Consider the following 22,528-nt stretch of genomic DNA (forward strand, 5'->3'; position numbering starts at 1 on the left):
TATGTGTGCAGGCGCGTCAGGCGGAGGAGGAGGCGGCGCGGATGCGGAGGGAGAAGGAGGAGGAGGCGGCGCGACAGGTGGCACAGCAGGCCAAGAAAGAGAAAGAAGCCCAGAAGAAAGCCATCAAGAAAGAGCGGCAGAAGCTCAGGACGACCTGCAAGGCAGGTCACATTCAGGTCAGATTCACATTCAGCTCTCCGAGAGCTTCCCGTCCTCATCTCTGTCTCTCTGCTTCTCTCAGACTCACAGCTACTTCACAGACAATGAGGCCGACGGCGTCAGGATGATGGAGGAGGTGGAGAAACTCTGCGACCGCTTAGAGCTGACCAGGTGAAGCTTGGAAATATAATGTTGTTTTACTTCTCAAACACAGCTGCATGTGGGAGCAATATTGAGGTTTTTGGTTTGATTTGTAGTTTGCAGACGCTGAATGAAGCTTTGGCCTCTGGGAATAAAGAACAGAGTAAAGCGGCTCTGGAGAATCAGGTGAGAAATAGAAACCGGTCAAAACGCTCCCTATTTACACTCTTTGCTTTGTTGAGCTATAAATCTGTGGTGCATGTACACATTTATTTATATAAAGTATAAATCGTGAAATATTATTTTAATTTAAAAGAACCGTTTTCTATGTGAATATCTGTTAAAACTGTAATGTATTTCTGTGATCAAAGCTGAATTTACTCCAGTCTTCAGTGTCACATGATCTTCAGAAATCATTCTAATATGCTGATTTGCTGCTCAAGAAACATTTCTGATTATTATCAATGTTGAAAACAGTTGTGCTGACAAATATTTTTGTGGAAACCGTGAGAGATTTTATTTTTTTAGGATTCTTTGATGAATAGAAAGTTCTAAAGAACAGCATTTATTATAAATATGAATAATGATACTAATAATTATAATTTATTATTAATAATAATAATTAATACAGTTGACAAATCTTATAATTATTATTATTATTATTAATATTATAATATCTGTAACATACACTCGTATTATAATGACAGCTGATTACCAAAGCATTATTTCACATAACAAATAATGACAAAAAATAATTTAAGCAATAATAAATATGATTAAGGTAGAATTAGAATAAGGTGCCAAGTAAAAATATTTTAATAGAATTATATTAATAACATTTTAAAAATAATTATAATGAATAATACAATTAAAAATATAATATTAATAACATTTTTAAAATAATTATGAATAATACAATTAAAAATATAATATTAATAAGAATATTTTGATTTTTTTTAAATAGGAAGTTCAAAAGAACAGCAAAAATACGAATAATAAAGAAAAGAACAATATAATTTTGCATTTATTCCATTCTGAATTTCTTTTAATAATAATAATTATTATTATTATTATTATTATTATTATTATCACATTTGGAAACCATGTAGTTTATAATATATTTTTAGGATTTTTTTGATGAATATAAAGTTAAAAAGACCAGCATTTATTATAAATATAAATCTTTAGAAACATTGAGTTACTTTACTGCCACATTTGATCAATTTAATGTGTCGCTGCTGAAGAGAAACTTCTGAATGGTCCTGTAAGTTGCTCTGAGGTTTTAGTTTCTGTGCTTGCAGGTGCAGGAGGTGAATGATCAGATGCAGAAGGAGAAGGAGGCGGAGATGCAGGCGCAGCAGACGGCGCGCGGGGCTGAACACACCAGCGCAGGAGGAGGAGGAGGAGCCAATAACAGAGGCTGGAATGAGGAAGACCTGCAGCTGCTCATCAAAGCCGTCAACCTGTTTCCCGCCGGAACCAACGCCAGGTGAGTCTCCATGGAAACCATCTGCTGTATCACAGACTGTACGGTTGATCCCGTGCTCCTGACTGAAATGTGCTGTGATCGGACAGGTGGGAGGTGATCGCCAACTACATGAACCAGCACTCCAGCAGCGGCGTGAAGAGAACCGCCAAAGACGTCATCAATAAAGCAAAAACACTGCAGAAACTGGGTACGTAACTGCGGTTTGGGTTTATGCCGTACGCAGGATTGAAGTAGTACGGCTAATTCGCTTTTCTTGATGGCAGATCCTCACCAGAAAGATGAGATTAACCGAAAGGCCTTTGAGAAGTTCAAGAAGGAGCATTCAGTTGTTCCTCAGACTGTAGACAACGCTGTGCCATCAGAGAGGTTTGATGGTAAGTTGCACGATAATGGTTAAACGGTTAATCATGAATATTGATATGGTAGAATTAGAATAATAAGGTAGTAAATAATAAGATTTAGTTTTCTACTTATACAATAATAATAATTATTATAACAACAAACACAACATTAATAATAATGATTAAAAAAGAAAACAATCTTATTATTTACCACTATTATTATTATTACTACTATATTTATTATTATTATTATTAATCATTTTTAAATATCTTAATATTAATTATAATTACAATTAAAATATCCATAAAACACTCTTATTATAATGCAAGCTGATTGCCAAAGCATTATTACACCGTACAAATAATGACAATAATTAATATTTTAATATTGTTAATTAATAAATGAATACATCTAGCAGGGTTTCCGCAGGTCCTTAAAAGTCTTAAAAAGTCTTACATTTAGTTGTATCAAATTTAAGGCCATAAAAAGTCTTAAATTGTACAAGAAAGTCTTAATTATGATTTTAGGAGGTCTTAAATTTGGGGACAGAAAGACCAGAATTGCTGTAAGTCTTAATGTGACGATTAAACTTCAAAAGGCGATGATTTCATGAAATAAACACGAGCGCTGAGCCTTTCAGAGTCAGGTGCTGCTGCTGTGTGTTCTGCTGTTACCGGGGAAACGGTTCTATTTCTGCCGTTCCGAAAACGCCTCCTGCTGGCAAAGAATGAATGTGCATTTTCAATAAGCCTGTTTTATTGGAGTAGGGTATTCCTGCAATACCCGAGGCTGCAGTTTCAGGACCCTAGTTTTTTTTATTTATTATGATTTTTTGTTTGTTTTTGTATTTATGTATTAGCAGTTCATACTATTTTTATAGCACTTGCTATTCAATTCTGTATATTATTATTTTTAAGAAATTATGTAGTCGTTTAATTGTATACACTAATTATTGTCCTAACCTTCTTGAAATACTTAATCTAATTTATTTCAATATATTCTATATATCTATATCTATATTCGTTATAAATTCATTATAAAAATCTAAACAGTAAAATGTATTTGTGTTATTTAATTAAAATAATTTATTGATAATTGTTTAAATTAACATAATTAATACTTTTGACTCATCCATTTTATTTAAAGGGTGGTTCATTGCGATTTCACTTTTTTAACATTAGTTAGTGTGTAATGTTGCTGTTTGAGCATAAACAATATCTGCAAAGTTACGAAGCTGAAAGTTCAATGCAAACGGAGATACCGTCTTTTTAAAATTCTGGCAGTTTAATGCCTACAAAAATGGCTGGTAGGGACTACCAACAAGTTACGGGTTTGTGACGTAACAAATCCAGATAAACCCCGCCCCCGGGAAAAAAGGGACAGAGCGGTGTGGAATAAAGGTAAATTATGTGAAAAAGAATGCGTTTTTTTTGTTTTTTTTTAACGAGGCATTAACACGTTAGACTGCACCCCATAAACACAATCAAGCCTAGAAAAAACTCAGTGAACCACCCCTTTAAAATAGTTTAAAGGCTGAAATGTGAAGTGTATCATTTAATAAAACTTTGTTTTTGTGAAAACTTGTATCTGAACTGTAAATCATGCTTTTTACAGTCATTTTACAGTTTAATATGTTACTAAAGACATTGCCCTACCCCGCTCATATGGTATTAATTTTATTTGTACAGGGTTTCTGCAGGATTTTTAAGCTCAAAAAAAGGTCTTAAATTCTTAAATTTAAGACCTTTTTTGAGCTTAAAAATCCTGCAGAAACCCTGTCAAGAACAAATATTAATGTAGAATTAGAATAGAGTAATCAATAAACTAAGATTTTTTTAGAAATAATAATATTTTCAAAATATTGTATTATACATTATTGTAATTTTTATTAATAATTATAATTATTTTATAATACTTATAATATCTGTAACACACACTTTTATTGTAATTCAAGCTGATTAGTAAGGTGGAATTAGAAAAAGGTGCCAAGTAATTATTAAAATAACATTTTTAATAATTAATAATAATAATAACAATTACAAATTATGAATATTAATTATACTGATTTTAATTATAATTATTAATATATCCATATCACACAATAAGGTGCCACGTAATTAAAATGTTTTTTATAAATAATCAATATTAATAATAAATTAAAAATACCTAAATAATAATAATATTATAATGTCTTTGGCACACACTTTTATTAACGAGGTCGAATTAGAATTAAGTGCCAAGTAATTAATAAAATAAGATTGTTAAATATATATATCTTAATTATAATAATATTCCTAATAATAATATTATTATATAATAATAATGTTCCTGTGGCTCAGTGGTAGAGCATTGCGTTAGCAGCGCAAAAGGTCGTGGGTTCAATTCCCAGAGAACACACATACTGGTAAAAAATGTATAGCCTGAAAGTCGCTTTGGATAAAAGCGTCTGCTAAATGCTTAAATTATTATTAATATTATAATGTCTGTCACACTTATAATGCAGGCTAATTAATAATCATGATTATTTTGTAAAAAAAAAAAAAAAATTTAAGTAAAGATTAAACCACTGGGCAGAAAATCTATTGATTTATGAAAAAAGCTCTGATTGGGGGATTTAAACTCTTGGCATCTGGCAACCGCAGCCATGAAAGCTTGTGGAGGCTTCGTTCTTACCAATGCAAAATGCAAATGATTACGCTTAAATCGAGAGAAGCATAAATGGTGATCATGATTAAAATATGATTTATCCTGCAGCAGTGCAGCCCTACGAGTCATCACAGTATACGTGCTGCAAAAACAGTCCCATTCTGAACATAATCGTTTCCTCCAGCTGTAGGCGCTGAATCCAACTCCTCCCCCTGGACCACAGAGGAGCAGAAGCTTCTGGAGCAGGCGTTGAAGACGTACCCGGTGAACACGGCGGAGCGCTGGGAGAAGATCTCTGACGCCGTGCCCGGACGCTCCAAGAAAGACTGCATGAAGAGATACAAGGTGAGCGGCTCCGGTTGAGCTTCTGCATCATTCATCAAAAACTGACAGGGTTGTGCAACACAAAAAAAACTAGGGCTGGGCGATATAGCTAAAAAATTTATCAACGATATAATGTTTCATATCGTTTGGTATCGATAATTATTGACATTTTTTATAACCTTTTTTAAAACTTTTTTAAATTTAACCACTGTATTTTTAAATTAACCCAATTTATTGAGACAAACAACAAATATTTTTGTTTTAACAATCAAACACAAAATAAAAATTAAACATATCTAATTCGTTTTAAATGCAGATTAAATAGGTTTTAAGGAAACTTTTGTCTTGTCTCCCGAGGCCACAGGAGGGCGCAATGAGCAAAATAATGCAACACATTTAAATTGTCAACGCATGGAAGTAACTCTATAAAAAAAACATGCATTACGTCTAAATTAACTCATAAAAATCAAATATAATTTCGTAAATTGCATAAACAATTATGAACAAAACAGAATCATGTATTTATGCATTGCTTAATCCAAAGAGCCAAAGCGCCCATCACGAAGATTGCCTTTAAAAACATATGAGACGCAGTAAAACGGAATAAACCTCCACAAATTCGTGACGTGTTTTCTAAAAGTTTAAACTGTTTTAACTGTGACGCACTCCTAACATTCAAATGCAAATGTTTATTTTAGATTCGACTAATATTCATTCTTTATTCACAATCGCCTCATCGCAGGCACTGCACTCAATTCAGCATGTGTTCGTGTTTGTGTGTGCTGTCTGCGTCACTCATATATCATGCACGATATCGAACATTTTATATATCGTTATCAAAGAAGGTGTACCGTCGATAAATATCGATACCATTTTATCGCCCAGGCCTACAAAAAAAACGTTGTTTTTTTTCCCCCCCTTAATTCAAAGTACTATTTTGGCATAACTGTCAACATACAGCATTGCCCAAGAATTAATACACAGAACAAAGAAATAAGCAAAAACAAATATTAATAAGTTAGAATTAGAATAAGGTGCCAAGTATACAAGATCTTTATTATAAAACTATTAAATTAGTAATAATAATAATTATAATAATAATACTAACAACGATAATCATAATTTAGTACAATTAAAAATAACTATTACTTATGGATATTATAATAATAATAATTATTATAACACTTTTATTATAATGCAAGCTAATTGCCAAAGTATTATTACACAGAAATAAATTATTAAATTAGAATTAGAATAAGATGCAAAGTAATTATTAATAAAATATTTTCTAAATAATAATACAAATTATTATTTAGAGAAAAAATTAACAATTATTATTAAGTAATTAGTAATTACACTTTTATTATAATATGATTAATGTAGAATTAAACGAGGTGCCATGTAATTACAAAAATGCATTTATTAAATGGTTGTAGTAATAATAATAAATTTAATCTTAATTATAATCAATTTTGTCTGTAACACTCTTATTATAATGCATGCTGATTAATAATGTAGATTTAGAAGGTGCCATTTAATTAATAAAAAACTTTTTAATAGTAATTATTATTGTTTATTGTTATTAATTAATAACATTAATAGTAATAATTATTAATAAAATAAAATATCTTATAACATTGTGTGTAACACACACTTATTATAATGTAAATGCTGATCTCTATGTGCAGATGTTGATGTGCTTCTCTCTCTGTGTTTCTGCAGGAGCTGGTGGAGATGATAAAGGCTAAGAAAGCCGCCCAGGAGCAGGTCACTGCTAAAAACAAGAAATGACAAAAGTGCTGCAGGGAAAGAAAACGCACACAAACATGGTCTTTTAACTTTATTGTGTTCTTTATTTTATAATAAAATAAACATGAAAAAGCACATCTTAAATTCTCTTGTTTTTGTGACTGTTAATGCGCAGACGCTGTGCTGCTTCACTTCCTCACGGCCGAAACCAATGCATGCCGCCGCGGATGCTGTTATAGTCCGGGAGCTGCTCGATCGGACCTGCAAACATCAAGTATTTGCTTATCAGGCACTGAAAGCAGCGTTTCCCATCTCTCTGCTCTCTTTCGGGTCCTGGAGTGTCTACTAACCAGCTGATGAGTTTAATCGGGTGTGTTTGGTTATGAAGACCCTCCAGGACCAGAGCTGGGAAAATATCAGATATTATAGAGAAAATATGAATACTCACCAACAGCTGCTATAGCAGGAGCTTTATTATAGATGTATTTCATACACACGTCTTTGATGGTTGTGGCGTCTATGGCCTGAGAGGAGGAGAAGCAGAATTGAGACTAAAGCCCTGTTCACACGCTAATAGTTTCTCACAGGGATGGAAGGTCATTTCAGGCGAGTCTGTGATTTATTTATTTGATTTGATTTTTTAATTGCTGTCCGAATCCCAAATGACAGTGTTTTTCCTTCCACCGCCCACATAAAAATTCCTGACCAAATAACACTGTTTTTTTGTTTTTTTTTAAATACGAACACTGTTTACACGAATAATACTGTCACTACAGTAAGTGGGAGCTTTTAAGAAAAAAAACATAAGCATTTGAATAAATATCACTATTATGGTAAGCAAAAATTTAGAAATATTTATATTAAGTCCTGCATAACCAATTATACGAGGAGAAAAAGTAGCTGGGTCATATACTTCATGTAAATAAGAGTTTGCATTTACTTATTTCTGCTAATTTTTTATATTTTTAAAATAACACTTCATTTTGAGAGAAAAGACAGAAAACCATTTAAATAATAGCATGTAATTTCCCCTATTTTTAATAGAAAAATTAAAAGGAATATTTAAATGATAAACAGGATATTATTTTTCTATTGTTAAATTAAATATAAATGTTACTGTACAAGCAATAATAGACTTTTTTAACTCTTATTTACTAACTTATTTCTGCTAAATTCCACATTTTTATAATAACATCCATCATTTTGAGAGAAAATGCAAGACAATTAAACCGAAGTCAGTTTCCTATTTTTGAACAGTATATTTAAATCAAATAATAGAATATTATTTTCCTATTGTTAAATAATAATTAATTATAATTAATTGTCCAAGCAATAACAGACATTCTGTTTGCAGATCACAGTCAGACCATGTAATAAACACATTCCCGTGTTTGCAGGATCATAAAACTCGCTTGTCCACCGTGAATAAACTGAATGCATGAATTTTAAGCAATCGTATTTTTACAGTCGTCCCCATGATAAACAGCTCGTGTCTGGATAAGGCTAGAAAAGCACTTGAATGGGTCAGATGTCAGGTCAAAGGTCAGCATGTACATTTACTCACATCTATTCTGGCCTCCAGCTCGTGCAGAGGAATCCTGCGGCTGTAACACAGCATCTGCCGGCCGATGTCCTCACAGATGGGAGTGGATCCTAGACACCACAAACACGCCAAAACTGATCACTTTATTCAGGGTTTCTGTGGGTCTTAAAAAGTCTTAAATCGCCCTTCCACAAAATAAAGTCTTACATTTGTAACGTTACAGCATTAAATGTTGCACGCACTGCAGAAAATGAATATCTTTGTCAGTATTTTTGTCTTGTTTTCCAGTACAAGTATCTAAACATCCTTAAATCAAGATACATTTACTTGAGATGCAAACGAAGATATGAAGTGTTGTTTTTTGAGAAATTACAATTTAGTGAGTTTATGCTTAAAACAAGAACAAACATCTGTCAATGGGGTATAAAAACTTGTTTTCCTTGAATCAAGTTGACTCCATTGGCAGATATTTGACCTTTATGAAAAAAAAAAAAAAGACATTTTGATACATTTCTCAGAAAACGACACTTCCTAAATATAATTTTTGCATCTATCTTTAAGAAAATGTAGACATTTGCACTGGAAAACAAGACAAAAACATTTTTTTGCAGTGTGATCAGAAGTTAAAGTAAACATTATTTCCATATTCTAGTTATTTCTATTCGTCAAGTCTGTAAAATTAATAAAGTAATAGAGATCTCTTGGAAGTTCCAAGAGAAACATTCCACTCAGAGAACATATTGACGAATTGTGTTCCCCATTTAATTTTCTTTAATTATTGCTCGCCGCTGTTCTTACCGTCCAGGTGAAGCAGCATGTTTGTCTTCAGCAGGTTTTTGGCTCGGTTCACCTCGCTTTCAGTCACGCTCGTACACAGAGACATCCTAAAGGAAACCGGGTGTTAGTTGCTCATCTTTCAGCTCGACAGAAAGCCCAGTGAACGTGGAGCTCTCACCATTCCAGCTGCGTGAAGCGCATCATGTCGCTGACGGTTCCCGGTTCGCACACCATGTAAAGCCCCCACAGGCCCGTGTCGGTGTAGCAGGTGTTGAAGGACTGGAAGCTGTGGCACAGGTTCCCCTGACACGCCATCTGGGCCAGCTTACCGGACAAGTTCTGACGGAAAACAAGGTGCGGTTAGTTGTGTTTCGGGTCTTTTTCAGCGTAACGGTTTAGTGAAAGTGCCTCCTACCATCCCGCCACCGAGCGAGCGATCCCAGTTCCCGATGAGCGTGTTGGCCACCATGAGCGGGATAGTGTCTGGATGCGACCAGCCGACGGCCTCCACGGCGATGGCTATATGAGCCAGAGGCATCTTATCATCTCGCACGCGGATCTGTGAGGAATTAATGAGCACAACTCCAGGTAAGTTCTGCTTATTTAGTGTGTTTGTGCATGAGTTCAGCTGCCTTAAACGCCTCGTTTGTAGTCCTGCCATTATTTCTGTTTATTCATGAAAATAAACGTAAATAGTAATATTTTTAAACATCAAAAACTAATTAAATTAACAAAAGCACATCATAAAAAAATGTAAACAAAAGAATTTGAACCTGGTTTCATTCAATGTTCAGATTTATGTTCTGGAAATATATGAAAATTAGTGCATATAATAATTATATAATGCCGTTTTTATATATTAAACATAAAATTTCAGAAAACTTGTAACTTGCTCTAATGAACAAGCATTTTCAGCAACAAGCTATAAGAAAGTTGGATCATCATCATTAACAAAACTATGAAAAACATTTGTTAATTGAATTAAGGCTACAATAAAATAATTATTAGATGGAAAACTTAATGAGAAATGTTGCCTTAGCAACTAAATGAATTAAGTTTAAGCACTAAAATTACTAAATGGAATAAAAACTAACTAAAATAAAAATAAATTGACTTGGCTTTTCAGAAAGGCTGGGTTTAAAGAAACAGGAACTAAAACAGCTTTGAAAAGAGGTACTGCAACAATGTACAGTATTAAAAAATTATTTTGAACTTTTAATCATGTAAATGTATTCTGGCAGATGACGAAAATAATATGGGCACTTTAATAATAGTCCCTCAGTTCGTAAAGAGAATCGAATTGCATTTACAATACTACACTTACATTAGAAGCCTAAGAAACGTCTAATGTTAAGTGCATTACTGTCAACATGATTTTGACAAAGTGAGGAATGAATGCTAATTATTTTCTGTCATAACTGATGGGTTGTCACATTAACCCAAAATATTCCTGTGTGTAATGAATTATAAGAAGTCTGTTTACCTCACTGCCGGTGAAATGGCAGGGCAGTAAAGTCTCTCCGCTGTATCTAGCCGGCAGCTTTCCAAAATGATATTTAGCCAAATCGATGAGCTCATTATGCGACACGCCTGAAAGACGGAGAATCAGTGCTGGTTTATTAAAGGTCAAACTCTGAGCCAGTAACAGAGCTAACAGTTAAACCAAAGGACATGACGTGCACACGTTCAGTGATGCTGCTTTACCTCCGGCTGCAGCTAATACAATCCTCGGGCCCTTGTAGTGTGTTGTGATGTATTCCACCAGATCCCCTCGATTTATAGTTCTGCAGAACATCAAACAGCACTGTTTTTCATGCACTGCACAATTTTGAGTTTTTTTGGCTATTTTGCTTCCATAACATTCAGACTAAAGTGAAGCAAACATACAAAATACACATTTAAGTGTTTATTTCATTACACTATCTATATGCATCTGTAGATTTCAGTTACAATACATATTTTTATTTCTATCTATATTTTGAAGGGTTTTGCAAAAGGGTTTGTTCGTATATAATTTGCCTGATTTATTTTATTCCTAAAAACATGGTGAAATGTGACGCTGTCTGTGAAATCCAGGCTAAAGTCTCAATCTAATTATGAGATAACAAGCATCACAGTTAAATTTCACTATGATTCCAATCTTTGACATGGCCTTACTCAGTCAATATTAAAGATATAAAGGTTATATTTTCACAGAAAGTTCTACATCTTTTTGAAGGGTTATTTTATGTAGAAAACCGTAAATCACAAAAAAATGACTTTAGCTGGGTTTTCACAGGCAGGGTCACAAATTGTATTTTTTTTCAGGCTGTTGACAGTATTTTCTGATTTATGGAGTGATTAAAAAAAAGAGAAATCCAAAATCGCATTGATAATTGAAAATGCATTTTCAACAATGAGCGGTAAGAAGCAGGGTTATTATCATCAACTAAAATCATTAAAACATTTGTTTTAGTTAAAGCACCAAAATGACTAACTGGAAATAAATCAAAAACTGAAACAGAAATAAATTAAACGTAATTTTGAATGTTTAAAAAATTTAAATGTGTTATGTAAAAAGAGTTGCTCTAATGAAACGGTTATTATCATTTACAAAAACTAAAACTATTGACATTTTTGTTAACTGAAAATTCGGAAATTAAAAACCTAAATGAAAATTAGAAATGTTGTATGGAACTGAAATAACTAGAAATAAATAAAAAAATCTAATAAAAATAAATTAAATGTAAGCATAAATAAAAAAAAAAAGCTAATAAAATGAACAAAAGCACAACATCCAACCTTTAATAACAACAAAATGACAAGAATTTTGAACCTGGCTTTGTTAGTGAAAAGTATGTAAATTAGTGCATCTTTAATTAGCATCATTTGCATATTTAAAATAACATTACTGAAAACTTGTAAGCTAGTGATACAAAACAACTGTCCTAATGTACTGTGATTAATCATTTGTGACCCTGGAGCACAAAAGCAGTCTTAAGTCGCTGGGGTATATTTGTAGCAATAGCCAAAAATACATTGTAAGGGTCAAAATTATTTATTTTTCTTTTATGCCAAAAATCATTATGATATTAAGTAAAGATCATGTTCCATTTAGATATTTTGTAAATTTCCTACTGTAAATATATCAAAACTTAATTTTTGATTAGTAATATGCATTGCTAAGAACTTCATTTGGACAACTTTAAAGGCGATTTTCTCAATATTTTGATTTTTTTGCACCCTCAGCTTCCAGATTTTCAAATAGTTGTATCTCGGCCAAATATTGTCCTATCCTAACAAACCATACATCAATGGAAAGCTTAATTATTCAGCCTTCAGATGATGTATAAATCTCAATTTTGACAAATTTGAGTTTTGTGGTCCAGGGTCACATTTATTATTATTTTTAATCTCTGGTGTCTTAAACTGAGGACAGTTGGACTGTAAACGAGTGACACATACTTGATGTTCTCCGTAGGCCCCAGGATGGTTCTCCCGAGAGGTGTTTCCTGATAGGCTGTAGCGTGCAGGTAATCGAAGACCACTTCCTGCAGGTTGGTCTCCACTTCCTGCATCTCTCGGAGAATGACGCCACGCTCGCGCTCGATCTCGGCCTCTCCCAGCGTGCTGTTCTGAATGATGTCCGCAAGGATTTCCACCGCTGCCAACAGAGACGCATTTACAGCACGCCCATAATGCCGCTCTGCCCGTCATGATGAGATTGTGTTTGATGGTTTACCTCTGGGCAGATCTTTGGAGAAAGCTTTAGCGTAGTACTTTATGGCTTTTCTGTTATTATTATTACTAATTTTTCATTATTATTATCATTATTAGTAAATTTTTATATTGACTATTTATATATTTAATGCACCGTCTAGGTAGCTAACAAGGTTTACATTTCACTGCAAGTTGTATTCTGTAATTAAAATAAAAATCTTTACATCTACTCATTTAAGTGTATCTACTATCGTTTCAGGTATCATTTTTGATACAAATGCTCTAATGAAAATGCATTTTCAACAATGTTTAAAACTATTAAAATATTTTGTTAATTTAAAAAGGCTGAAATTAAATTAAATGAAAAGTAAAGGGAAAATAGAAATGTTGTCTTGGCAACTAAGTTTGAGTTAAAACACCAAAATGACTAACTAACTGGAAATAAATTAAAACTAAAAGTGAAATAATAAAAATAAATTTAGCATAAATAGAAATATTTTTAAAAGAATAAAAAATTACTACAAAAATAAAAAATAAAAATATAAAAATAAAAGCCAATTCAAAATACTGATTAACTATAATAGGATATAAATAATACTAAAATGCCACAGGGAAGAAGGTGAAAGTTCATTGTTGATTGTCCATTATACATTGCATATCACATTTTGATACAAAGCTTGTAAAAATGTCTAATTATATTTTATTGGGTTATGCTGCAATGTTGTGTTGTCTTAACTCTAATTTCACATATATTTGAACACATACAGACACCGTATACTTGTTTGTTGTTATTAATTTGCACTTGATTTGTCACAAAAAGAGATTTAAAACACTTGGTGTATTAAGATGTGACTGCTGTGATATGCAATAAAAAAATGCCTTTTAATATTTCCTCATGAAATAAACCTAATCCTTTGGGTCTGTAGTAGTTCTTATCATAATTTCAGACATGGGCGTGTGGGAACCTCCCACAAAAACAAGTCATAAGGAGACACTCCCTCAACACACATCCCAGTTTGAGACTATTTTTTAAGAAACACCCTAATAAATTTGTCACCCTAATTTTAATGTTCGATCATCAGATTCCTCAGCCACCTGAGCTGATGCTGAACTCACCGTGCATGTGATCAGACCAGAGTCTTCAGATGCCACCCTGAGCCCGTTATCAAGGTTCGTGACCTTCGTCTCAGGTACATTTAAATCCACCTGACTGACAGCCTGAGTGGATCTGGTCTGAAATACAGACAACACGCCTTAAATCATGCAATATAACCATGATTCACTCAGCAGGATATAAAAGGTAAATATCAAAATGATTTCGAGTAATAATAAATTAAATGTTTTCGCAAAGCAATGTCGTATTATGATGTACGTTTGCATCACTGGGACCAGCAGCCACGCCAGTCTCAACCCGACTGTTTTAAATGATTGCCAGGACTTTGTTTTCGATATTTTGGCAGTTCTAAATTATATTAATCATGTGTTTGTAATCTCTTACCCTGTTAAAGGTTCTTGGGTTCAATAAATTCTTTATAAAGTGTCTCCCTGCTGCGCCGAAACGCTGTACGGACGCCGCCATGCTGTTTGGGTGACGCTGTCAAAAAGACGCGTTCCGATTGGACAGAAGAACGCTTACGTCATGCAACGTGCTTCCGGCACAGACTAATAATTATTTCCTTTTTTTGTGTGGATAATTTAGGTCACATGGAGAATTGGTTTCAGCCCATCCACCGCTTGATCTTCTCATTTTTACGCCGTCTTGTGGCGAAATGTCAAACTACATGATTCAACTCACTTATATGACCAGCAGATGCCAGCTCTGAGTCAAAGTGAAAAACACACATACGCCAAATTTGTATTTATGTGACATTTATTCGATGTTTTTGCAAACATGCAGTGTGGCATGATTGATCTAAAACTATTACTTAATATTTTAATTGAGAAAATACATGGAATATCTGGCAGACATATTTAGAAACCCTAGTGAACAGTCATCATTATTGGATGTAAATAATACTAAAACAAGGTAAGTTCACTTATACGACCACCACATGGCAGCTCCGAGTAAGTTAAAGATACTCATACGCCATTTATTTATTTTTTATTTGAGACATTTATACAAACGGTAATTGCATTTTTTAAAAGTAACTTGTATAGTGATTTATTATCTTTAATGATATAAGATTATATAAATGTTGCCTTGGCAGTTAAGTAAGTTTAAGTTAAAAGACCAAAGTATGTATTTGTGCTGGTTGTTTCAGGGTTAGTTTACTTTAGAGCCATCAACTATGACTTATTGACGAGACTCCAGTGGGCGTGACAGGTTGTGCACAATATTATTACAATATATATATTGTAATAATATTGTAAAGCACTATTATAAGTAATATACAAGGTACTATTTAAGTTGTATCGATATATATTAATTATAAAACACTATTATAACAATGTTTATTTTATTCTGATATATTTATTTTAATGTCATCTCACACATGGATCTGCATTCAAACGTTGTTTTTTGTTGTTGTTTTATTTTTTTGCAACAGGACGTTTTCTATAGTGTATTTCTATAATAAAAATGATATTGTCTTATTATGACCACCAGATGGCAGCTCTGAATAAAAGTAAAAACAAATGCACGTGGCATAAACTTCACTCACAATCATTGAAAATGTTCCATTATACTTTGCCTATTACAGTCGTTACTGTTGTCTATATTTTCATGTTTTTATGACTACTGTTTTTGTATCATGTTTATGTAAAGCACTTTGAATTCCCTTTGTGTATGAAATGTGCTATATAAGTAAACTTGCCTTGCATGTCTTTTCTCAACTGCTTGAATATGTTTTGTACTTTTAATAAAAGTTACATAATCAAAAATGTGTATGTCTCTGCTAGAAATTACTATGAATTTTCAATCTCATTTTCATGTTTGAATGATGCTATAGTGTGAAAGTAGTTTGTCACTGTTGTAATAAACACTTTAAATTGGAAGACAAGTATTTTCTCAAAGCATTAATAGACGGTGTTACTGTTGTCTATATTTTCATGTTTTTATGACTACTGTTTATGTATCATGTTTATGTAAAGCACTTTGAATTCCCTTTGTGTGTGAAATGTGCTATATAAGTAAACTTGCCTTGCATGTCTTTTCTAAACTGCTTGAATATGTTTTGTACTTTTAATAAAAGTTACATAATCAAAAATGTGTATGTCTCTGCTGGAAATTACTATGAATTTTCAATCTCATTTTCATGTTTGAATGATGCTATAGTGTGAAAGTAGTTTGTCACTGTTGTAATAAACACTTTAAATTGGAAGACAAGTATTTTCTCAAAGCATTAATAGACGGTTTAGTTTAGTAATCTTTTGGGTGTTTGTGTTCATAACAGACATAGAGTTCACCTGCGTCTCAAATCATAAACAGAGTGACAATGAACATCATATACTAAATAAATAAGCTGTTAGTCTCATGATGAAACATTCTGCAAAGCTAAGCTGGGTTAGTTGATGCCAGGATGTATGTGGTAGTTTTCGATTAAAAACTCACTAACTGAACAATCAACTTGCACTTGTGAAGTTCAGTCTCTTGTGGTCTTGGAGGTTCTCTAGGGTTGAAATGTTCAACTGCCTGTCCTCTGCCATGTGTTCTTGTAGCTAACCTGATCAAGGCCATGAGTTCAATTCACATGCAAGCAAAATGAACAAACATTAGATCTCAAGAGTATGTGCTCTAGACCTGTCAGTGACCTCTGCTGACTGGTTGCCAAAGGCTTGTGCATAGCAGAAAAACACTTCAAAAGAAAGACAGGACTCAAAACTCAAAAGATCCCCAGTAGCTCAGCGGTCTGAGCATTGCGCCTTCATGTGGGAACCCGGGTTCAAATCTCACTCCTGCAAAAATTTAACTTTAATTTTTGACCAATTAAAAAAGACAACACTCCAAAAAAAAGTATTGTTAATGTGGAGGTGCCAGTGGCTCAGTGGTAAGAGCATGTTCTACCTGAACGGAAGGACGCTTGTTCGAATCCCACCTAGACACGGTAGAAGCAGGAAAGGACACATGAACGAGGGGAACAATGGCGGAGACGGGAGAACAGAAGAGAAGATAGGCCTCAGCAGACGAGAGGTGTACTGCGAAAGCACAGAAAGAGAAATCTCAACCATCAAAATGACCAGCAGTGGTTAAGCATCAAATATTTCACCTCTTTTTCCATCTTCTCAACCCTCTCTTTCTCCTGAAAAGCCCCCTGCTCCTCCGCTGTTCATCCGCTGGCTCTCTTCCACTGGGAAGTGATGCTCCTCGGTCTCACCTGATCTTCCGGAGACCTGCTTCAGCGTCTCAGCCGGGATTCGAACCATTGTCCTCCACATGGAAGGCCATGATTAGCTTACGGGTATTAATTTTGTGTTGCCCGTATGTGCTTTTTTTGACTCTTAAAGTGCCGGTACCCATTGACGTGCATTTTATGAATCACCAAGAGCCACGGTTTCAACTAAAAGTCTCTTTACTGTTCTACTGAAGAAAAAAATAAAAAATAGTCACCTACATCTTGTCCTGAGGGTGAGTAAATTAACAGCAAATTTTCATTTTGGGTGAATTATCCCTTTAATAAGATTTCCCCAAGAAATAGGCGAGAATGAGCATGGTGTCCTCTATATGATTCATACTCTTTCTGACAATAAAACACTTGAACATGACAAACTCATAATTACGACTTCAGAATTGGAAAGTAGGAAATTTCTGATAGCATGTGAAGGCAGCATAAATAACAATATTCTACAAACCTTGCCACCTCTGAGAAACACACTGACGGATCAGTATTTTCATGCATTTTCATAGAAAAGCCGAGTTATCTGAGAATTTTACTATGAAGTTATTAGGATCAATCATTAGTATACAATGTAAAAAGGATAAAACCAATTAGTTAAAACCAGTTTAGTTAAAAATAATAGATACCACTTGATTAAAAAGGTGGTTTACACTTTGTCTTCAATTTATGAATTAGAAAGTGGAGCTTAATTGTTAAAAGCTGAACTAAAATCAACAAACAACAGATGTGCATAGGCCTTAGGACTTTCCAGATGTTTAGTAAAAACATTAGTGAAAGTGTTAACAGCATCTTCTGTACTACAGCCCTGCCTAAAGCAAACTGTAATGGGTCAAGTACTGAGTTTACTTCTGTCTTTAAATAGACACCATACCTCTCAAAACATTTCATTACACAAGATGTCAATATTCTACAAACCTTGCCACCTCTGAGAAACACACTGACGGTTCAGTATTTTCATACATTTTCGAATTGTACTATGAAGTTATTAGGATCAATCATTAGTATACAATGTAAAAAGGATAAAACCAATTAGTTAAAACCAGTTTAGTTAAAAATAATAGATACCACTTGATTAAAAAGGTGGTTTACACTTTGTCTTCAATTTATGAATTAGAAAGTGGAGCTTAATTGTTAAAAGCTGAACTAAAATCAACAAACAACAGATGTGCATAGGCCTTAGGACTTTCCAGATGTTTAGTAAAAACATTAGTGAAAGTGTTAACAGCATCTTCTGTACTACAGCCCTGCCTAAAGCAAACTGTAATGGGTCAAGTACTGAGTTTACTTCTGTCTTTAAATAGACACCATACCTCTCAAAACATTTCATTACACAAGATGTCAAGGCTACTGGCCTATAGTCAGTGTTCAATGTATTCATATACTGGTCATAGCTTTTATAGTGTGCCATTATTTTTTATTATTGGTAGAGACAAAATTCTGTCTGAAGATCTCTTTCTGTGTTTTGCATTTGTCTTACAGGTCCAGTTACTAATTTTATATATTTTTATATAAAACAAATTAACTTTTAGGCATTACAGTGCATACAGAATATGAAATTAAGTCTAGCATAAAACAGTATATGGGTCAAAGATAAAAAGGGGTTTTTAAGCATCAAAACAATAAAAGTTTAATAAAGCTTTTTTTTAAAAAATCATACATTAGAATGTGCACTGTTTAATTGTATTTTTTTCTGAGCAAAAAATAATGACTATCATACATTTTTAACATGTTTTACAGACGACACCCACTAAAATGAAATTCAGTCTAACTATAGTTTATACACCAAAAAAATCTTGTCAGGCATATTTAGTACAAAAATCATTAGATGACATTAAAAGACTCTATTTAATAATCACAGTTCAGCCCTCAAAAATAATTAATTGTAATTTTAACTTTACCACTATCCTTCGAACCAAAAAAATAATAATTATAATATAAAATAATAAATTTAGTATGATTACTTCTTCTTGTATATATTTTAATCAGTACAGCTCAGAATAATATGTTGTTTCATTTTTACATAAATAGATCTGTTACTCTGAATGACCATGGAACATTATTTCACCCCTATTTTGACAGAAGTTATCTGAAACATTAAAGTAGACACTTTACTTGCATTTAATATGCTTTCTATGCATATGAAGTCACTTTTGTCAATTTAATTTGATGTGGACACCAAAATGGGACGTTTTGGGGGACGTACACACATGACAATAATGCTGGGCAGTCGTGAGACACAGTACAGAAAGCATCATGACCTTCGTCTGTATTTTATGTGTTTTTCACCTGACTGACAGCCTGAGTAGTCTAGTTAGGCTGGTTAGTATAGACCCGTTAATTAACCTCTGCTGGTACATTATGCCACTTCATCACGTGGTTCTACATCGATGACCATTCAAAAGTAGATGTGTATTCTGATTGAATGTTTATAAGTAACATTTTTTTGGCATTCTAAAGGTTGATGTATGTTTTGGCTAATGTTTAAATGGTTATAGCTTGGGAATAAACAGCGTTAAATGTTTTAACAGTTAATCGTATTTCATGTTACGATCTCAGTTCGCTTCACTAAGCGCAGCCATTCCAGTCTGAATGTTTATCAGTATGTTTGTCAGGATTTCTTTCTTAATATTTGACAGTTCTAAACGGTATAAATAATACTCTGTAGTCTCTTACCTCGGTAATGACTCTCGTTTTCATAAAAATCTGCAGGAAAAAATTGCAACTGGACGAACGCCGCCATACTGTTTTGTTGACGTTCTTAAGACGCGTTCTTATTGGATGGAAGAACGGACACGTCACGCGCTAATCAGCGTGTTCGCGGCAAAGTAATAATGTAGTGGAAAAGAAAATTATGAAAATACAAAAAAAATAAATTATATTATTGTTTTATAAATATGTGTGTTAATAAAAAAGCTAAGTTCTTTATCACCACGAAGAAGTGATATCAAAATCAGTTTCTGCACATTAAATTTGCTTATATGACCGGAAGATGGCAGCACTCAAAGTGATTCACTTTATAACAGCAAAAAAAAAAAAAAAATTTAAAGTATTTACTTGGTCTTTCTTATAACAGCTTAATATATTAAAGGTAATATTTCCATTTTTTTTCCAAACATGTTTTTAAGTTGGTTCAGAACCAACCAAAACATTTGTTCAATTACAACATTCCATGTTTTAAAATTTTCGTTGGATAAACGGAGTGATAAAATAAGAATAAAACTACAAGGTTTTAGATCTCTTAGGTGTATAAATCTGTTAAAGAATAGTCTCTCGACAATGGCAATGCATGAGACAAATTACCACATTCATAATTCAATTTGCAGAGAATAACAAGCACTTCATACAACATTTTTTATTTGTTAAACACAGACAAAATTTCTTTTTTTAAAACAAAATGAACACCGCATGATCCTAACAAGAAAAAAACATCATTAAAAATACAAAAAACAACTTACCAAGATGCTGACTGTCTGAAAAAGGCTGATGGATGCTGAACATTTACGCTTGTCAGGTAGAAAAGGATGTCAGAGGTCATATAATCAAGACATGTGATGGGAAACAGTGGGCACTTACAGAATGAAATCAGAATCATTCTTCAGTCCAGAAACAAACTGTACATTTAACACAAGCTCTCCTGCGATCCATGAAGGATGAGTATAAAATCCCTGCTGTGATGATATAGTCCATGTTTGGTTGGCGTCAGTCGCTGTCATGACTCTGGCGGTGCCAGCTGACTCGGGGCTCCGCTGCGTGTGCGCAGCTGTGATTGGGCGATATCTGCTAGAGCTGACTGAATCTTCTCCAGCAGCACGTCTCCTCTGTAAACTACTTCCTCCAGACGGGCCGCAGCTTCCTGGTTCTCCTCTTCCAACTGCCTCAGACTGGCAGCCTGTGAAGATTAGAGTTTATTGTTGTAGGGATGTAACAATTCACTCAACTCACATTCCACGATACAATTTTCGCACGATTTTTTAAACAAAATGAGTTTTCAGACAAATTATAAATGAAAAGGCGTCCTTTTATTATTTCTCAGTCAAAATGCTGCACATTTCTTTGTGAAATTGAAATATGTGAAATAACAAAACTAAATTTAAACTTTAAAACAAATCCCCCCCCCCCCCCCCCCCACCCAACAACACAAAACTTTGTGAAACTATACTACACAAAACAAAAACAGCAGACGAGCTGAATGAGACGCAAATTCACTCTCTGCCAGCAGGTGGCGCTCATGGAACAGCAGTGTTTCTGAAGACAGTCAGTTCCCCTCTAAGACACATTCATATAAACGCTAAACTGTATCGCGATTCGTTTCTCAACCCACTTGAATCGCCACATATTTTTTATCGATTTGCATTGTAACATCCCTACACTGTAAAAAATAAGTGTAATTTTAACTGTAAAATTTTGTAAAAACGCTACGGGAAAAAACTGTTAATAGGTTAACAGTAAGTTCCCGTACTATATACAGGGAAAAACTGTAAAATATCTAACCAGACATTTCATGTAATTTTACAGTAAAATGCTGTTAATTTTACAGTTTTTAGAAGTAAAAATAACAAATAAACAAAAAACCTGTAAACTGATATTCCCAGAATTCCCTGCATGACACTCCACATTTGAAAGTATTTTGTTTAAATAATCATGTTATTTTAAATAGTTTTTGTTATTAGTTATGTATATTTGGGCTTTATGTTACATCTTCTGTCGTTTAATGAAAGTTTAATGCATTATTTAAGTATCATGTGTGTTACCATGATGGTGTTTTGTGTTTGCATGAATGACTCTGTGAACCTTCTATATATTAGTATATACTTCTGCTTGTGGCGAAGCTACTTGTGATGAGCTTTGATTCTTCATGTGGCTTTCTCTTTTACCACCTGCATTATTATGGTGGTTGTCAGTATGTTAAAGGTACAAAACAGATTTTAATAGCAGTGTGAATTGTTGAATTTACTGGTTTACATTCAAATTTTCTTGTTTGTAAATTACAGTTTTATACGTAAATGTGTTTACAGTTTTTCTGTATTTTTTACAAAATTATTCTGGCAACCACAGCTGCCAAAATTATTTTGTAAAAAATACAGAATTTTTTTTACAGTGTACTTTATTGTCATTGGCTCTGTACTCACATAACATATAATACAGTTAGCACAAAGCCAGAAGTGCAATATAAATAATTTACGGTGAAATAGAATACAACAGTTGGGTTCTGGAGGTAAAATATAATATATACATATAAATAAGGAATTTGCTTGCATTTGCTTCATGGGATGAGCAGTTCGTTGCTTCAAAATAATTTTATTTATAAATAATAATAAATGAAAC

At 33.4% G+C, this 22,528-nt stretch overlaps 3 protein-coding genes across 4 annotated transcripts in view; 1 reads left to right on the forward strand and 2 right to left on the reverse strand.

Moving 5' to 3' along the window:
- Positions 1-6,912, forward strand: part of dnajc2 (DnaJ (Hsp40) homolog, subfamily C, member 2) — a 16,121-nt gene extending 9,209 nt beyond the window's left edge. The window contains exons 10-17 of one of the 2 annotated variants that reach the window (XM_016510985.1): positions 12-161; positions 242-330; positions 417-486; positions 1,602-1,789; positions 1,876-1,976; positions 2,053-2,163; positions 4,962-5,122; positions 6,824-6,912. In XM_016510985.1, the coding sequence (XP_016366471.1) occupies positions 12-161; positions 242-330; positions 417-486; positions 1,602-1,789; positions 1,876-1,976; positions 2,053-2,163; positions 4,962-5,122; positions 6,824-6,892 (939 nt within the window). In that variant the 3' untranslated portion in view covers positions 6,893-6,912. Of the gene's footprint in view, positions 1-11; positions 162-241; positions 331-416; positions 487-1,601; positions 1,790-1,875; positions 1,977-2,052; positions 2,164-4,961; positions 5,123-6,789 lie in introns of both variants that reach the window. The other variant, XM_016510986.1, reaches the window with a different exon arrangement.
- Positions 6,913-7,028: 116 nt separating this feature from the next.
- pmpcb (peptidase, mitochondrial processing subunit beta) lies at positions 7,029-14,940 on the reverse strand. The gene is made up of 12 exons (XM_016510971.1): positions 14,368-14,940; positions 13,927-14,102; positions 12,892-12,956; positions 12,615-12,813; positions 10,875-10,954; positions 10,654-10,760; positions 9,586-9,729; positions 9,349-9,509; positions 9,192-9,277; positions 8,415-8,503; positions 7,299-7,374; positions 7,029-7,111 (listed from the first exon to the last, which is right to left on the reverse strand). Exons 1-12 carry the CDS (start codon positions 14,446-14,448, stop codon positions 7,047-7,049), a joined length of 1,329 nt encoding a protein of 442 aa, XP_016366457.1. The 5' UTR covers positions 14,449-14,940; the 3' UTR covers positions 7,029-7,046.
- Positions 14,941-20,608: 5,668 nt separating this feature from the next.
- med21 (mediator complex subunit 21) overlaps positions 20,609-22,528 on the reverse strand; it is a 4,230-nt gene continuing 2,310 nt past the window's right edge. Inside the window, exon 4 of the mRNA XM_016510987.1 lies at positions 20,609-21,092. Coding sequence (XP_016366473.1) covers positions 20,913-21,092 — 180 coding nt within the window. The 3' untranslated portion in view covers positions 20,609-20,912. The remainder of the gene's footprint in view (positions 21,093-22,528) is intronic.

Source organism: Sinocyclocheilus rhinocerous, unplaced genomic scaffold (assembly GCF_001515625.1).
Source record: "Sinocyclocheilus rhinocerous isolate Xijiao unplaced genomic scaffold, SAMN03320098_v1.1 scaffold2160, whole genome shotgun sequence".
In the NCBI taxonomy this organism is placed as follows: Eukaryota; Metazoa; Chordata; class Actinopteri; order Cypriniformes; family Cyprinidae; genus Sinocyclocheilus; species Sinocyclocheilus rhinocerous.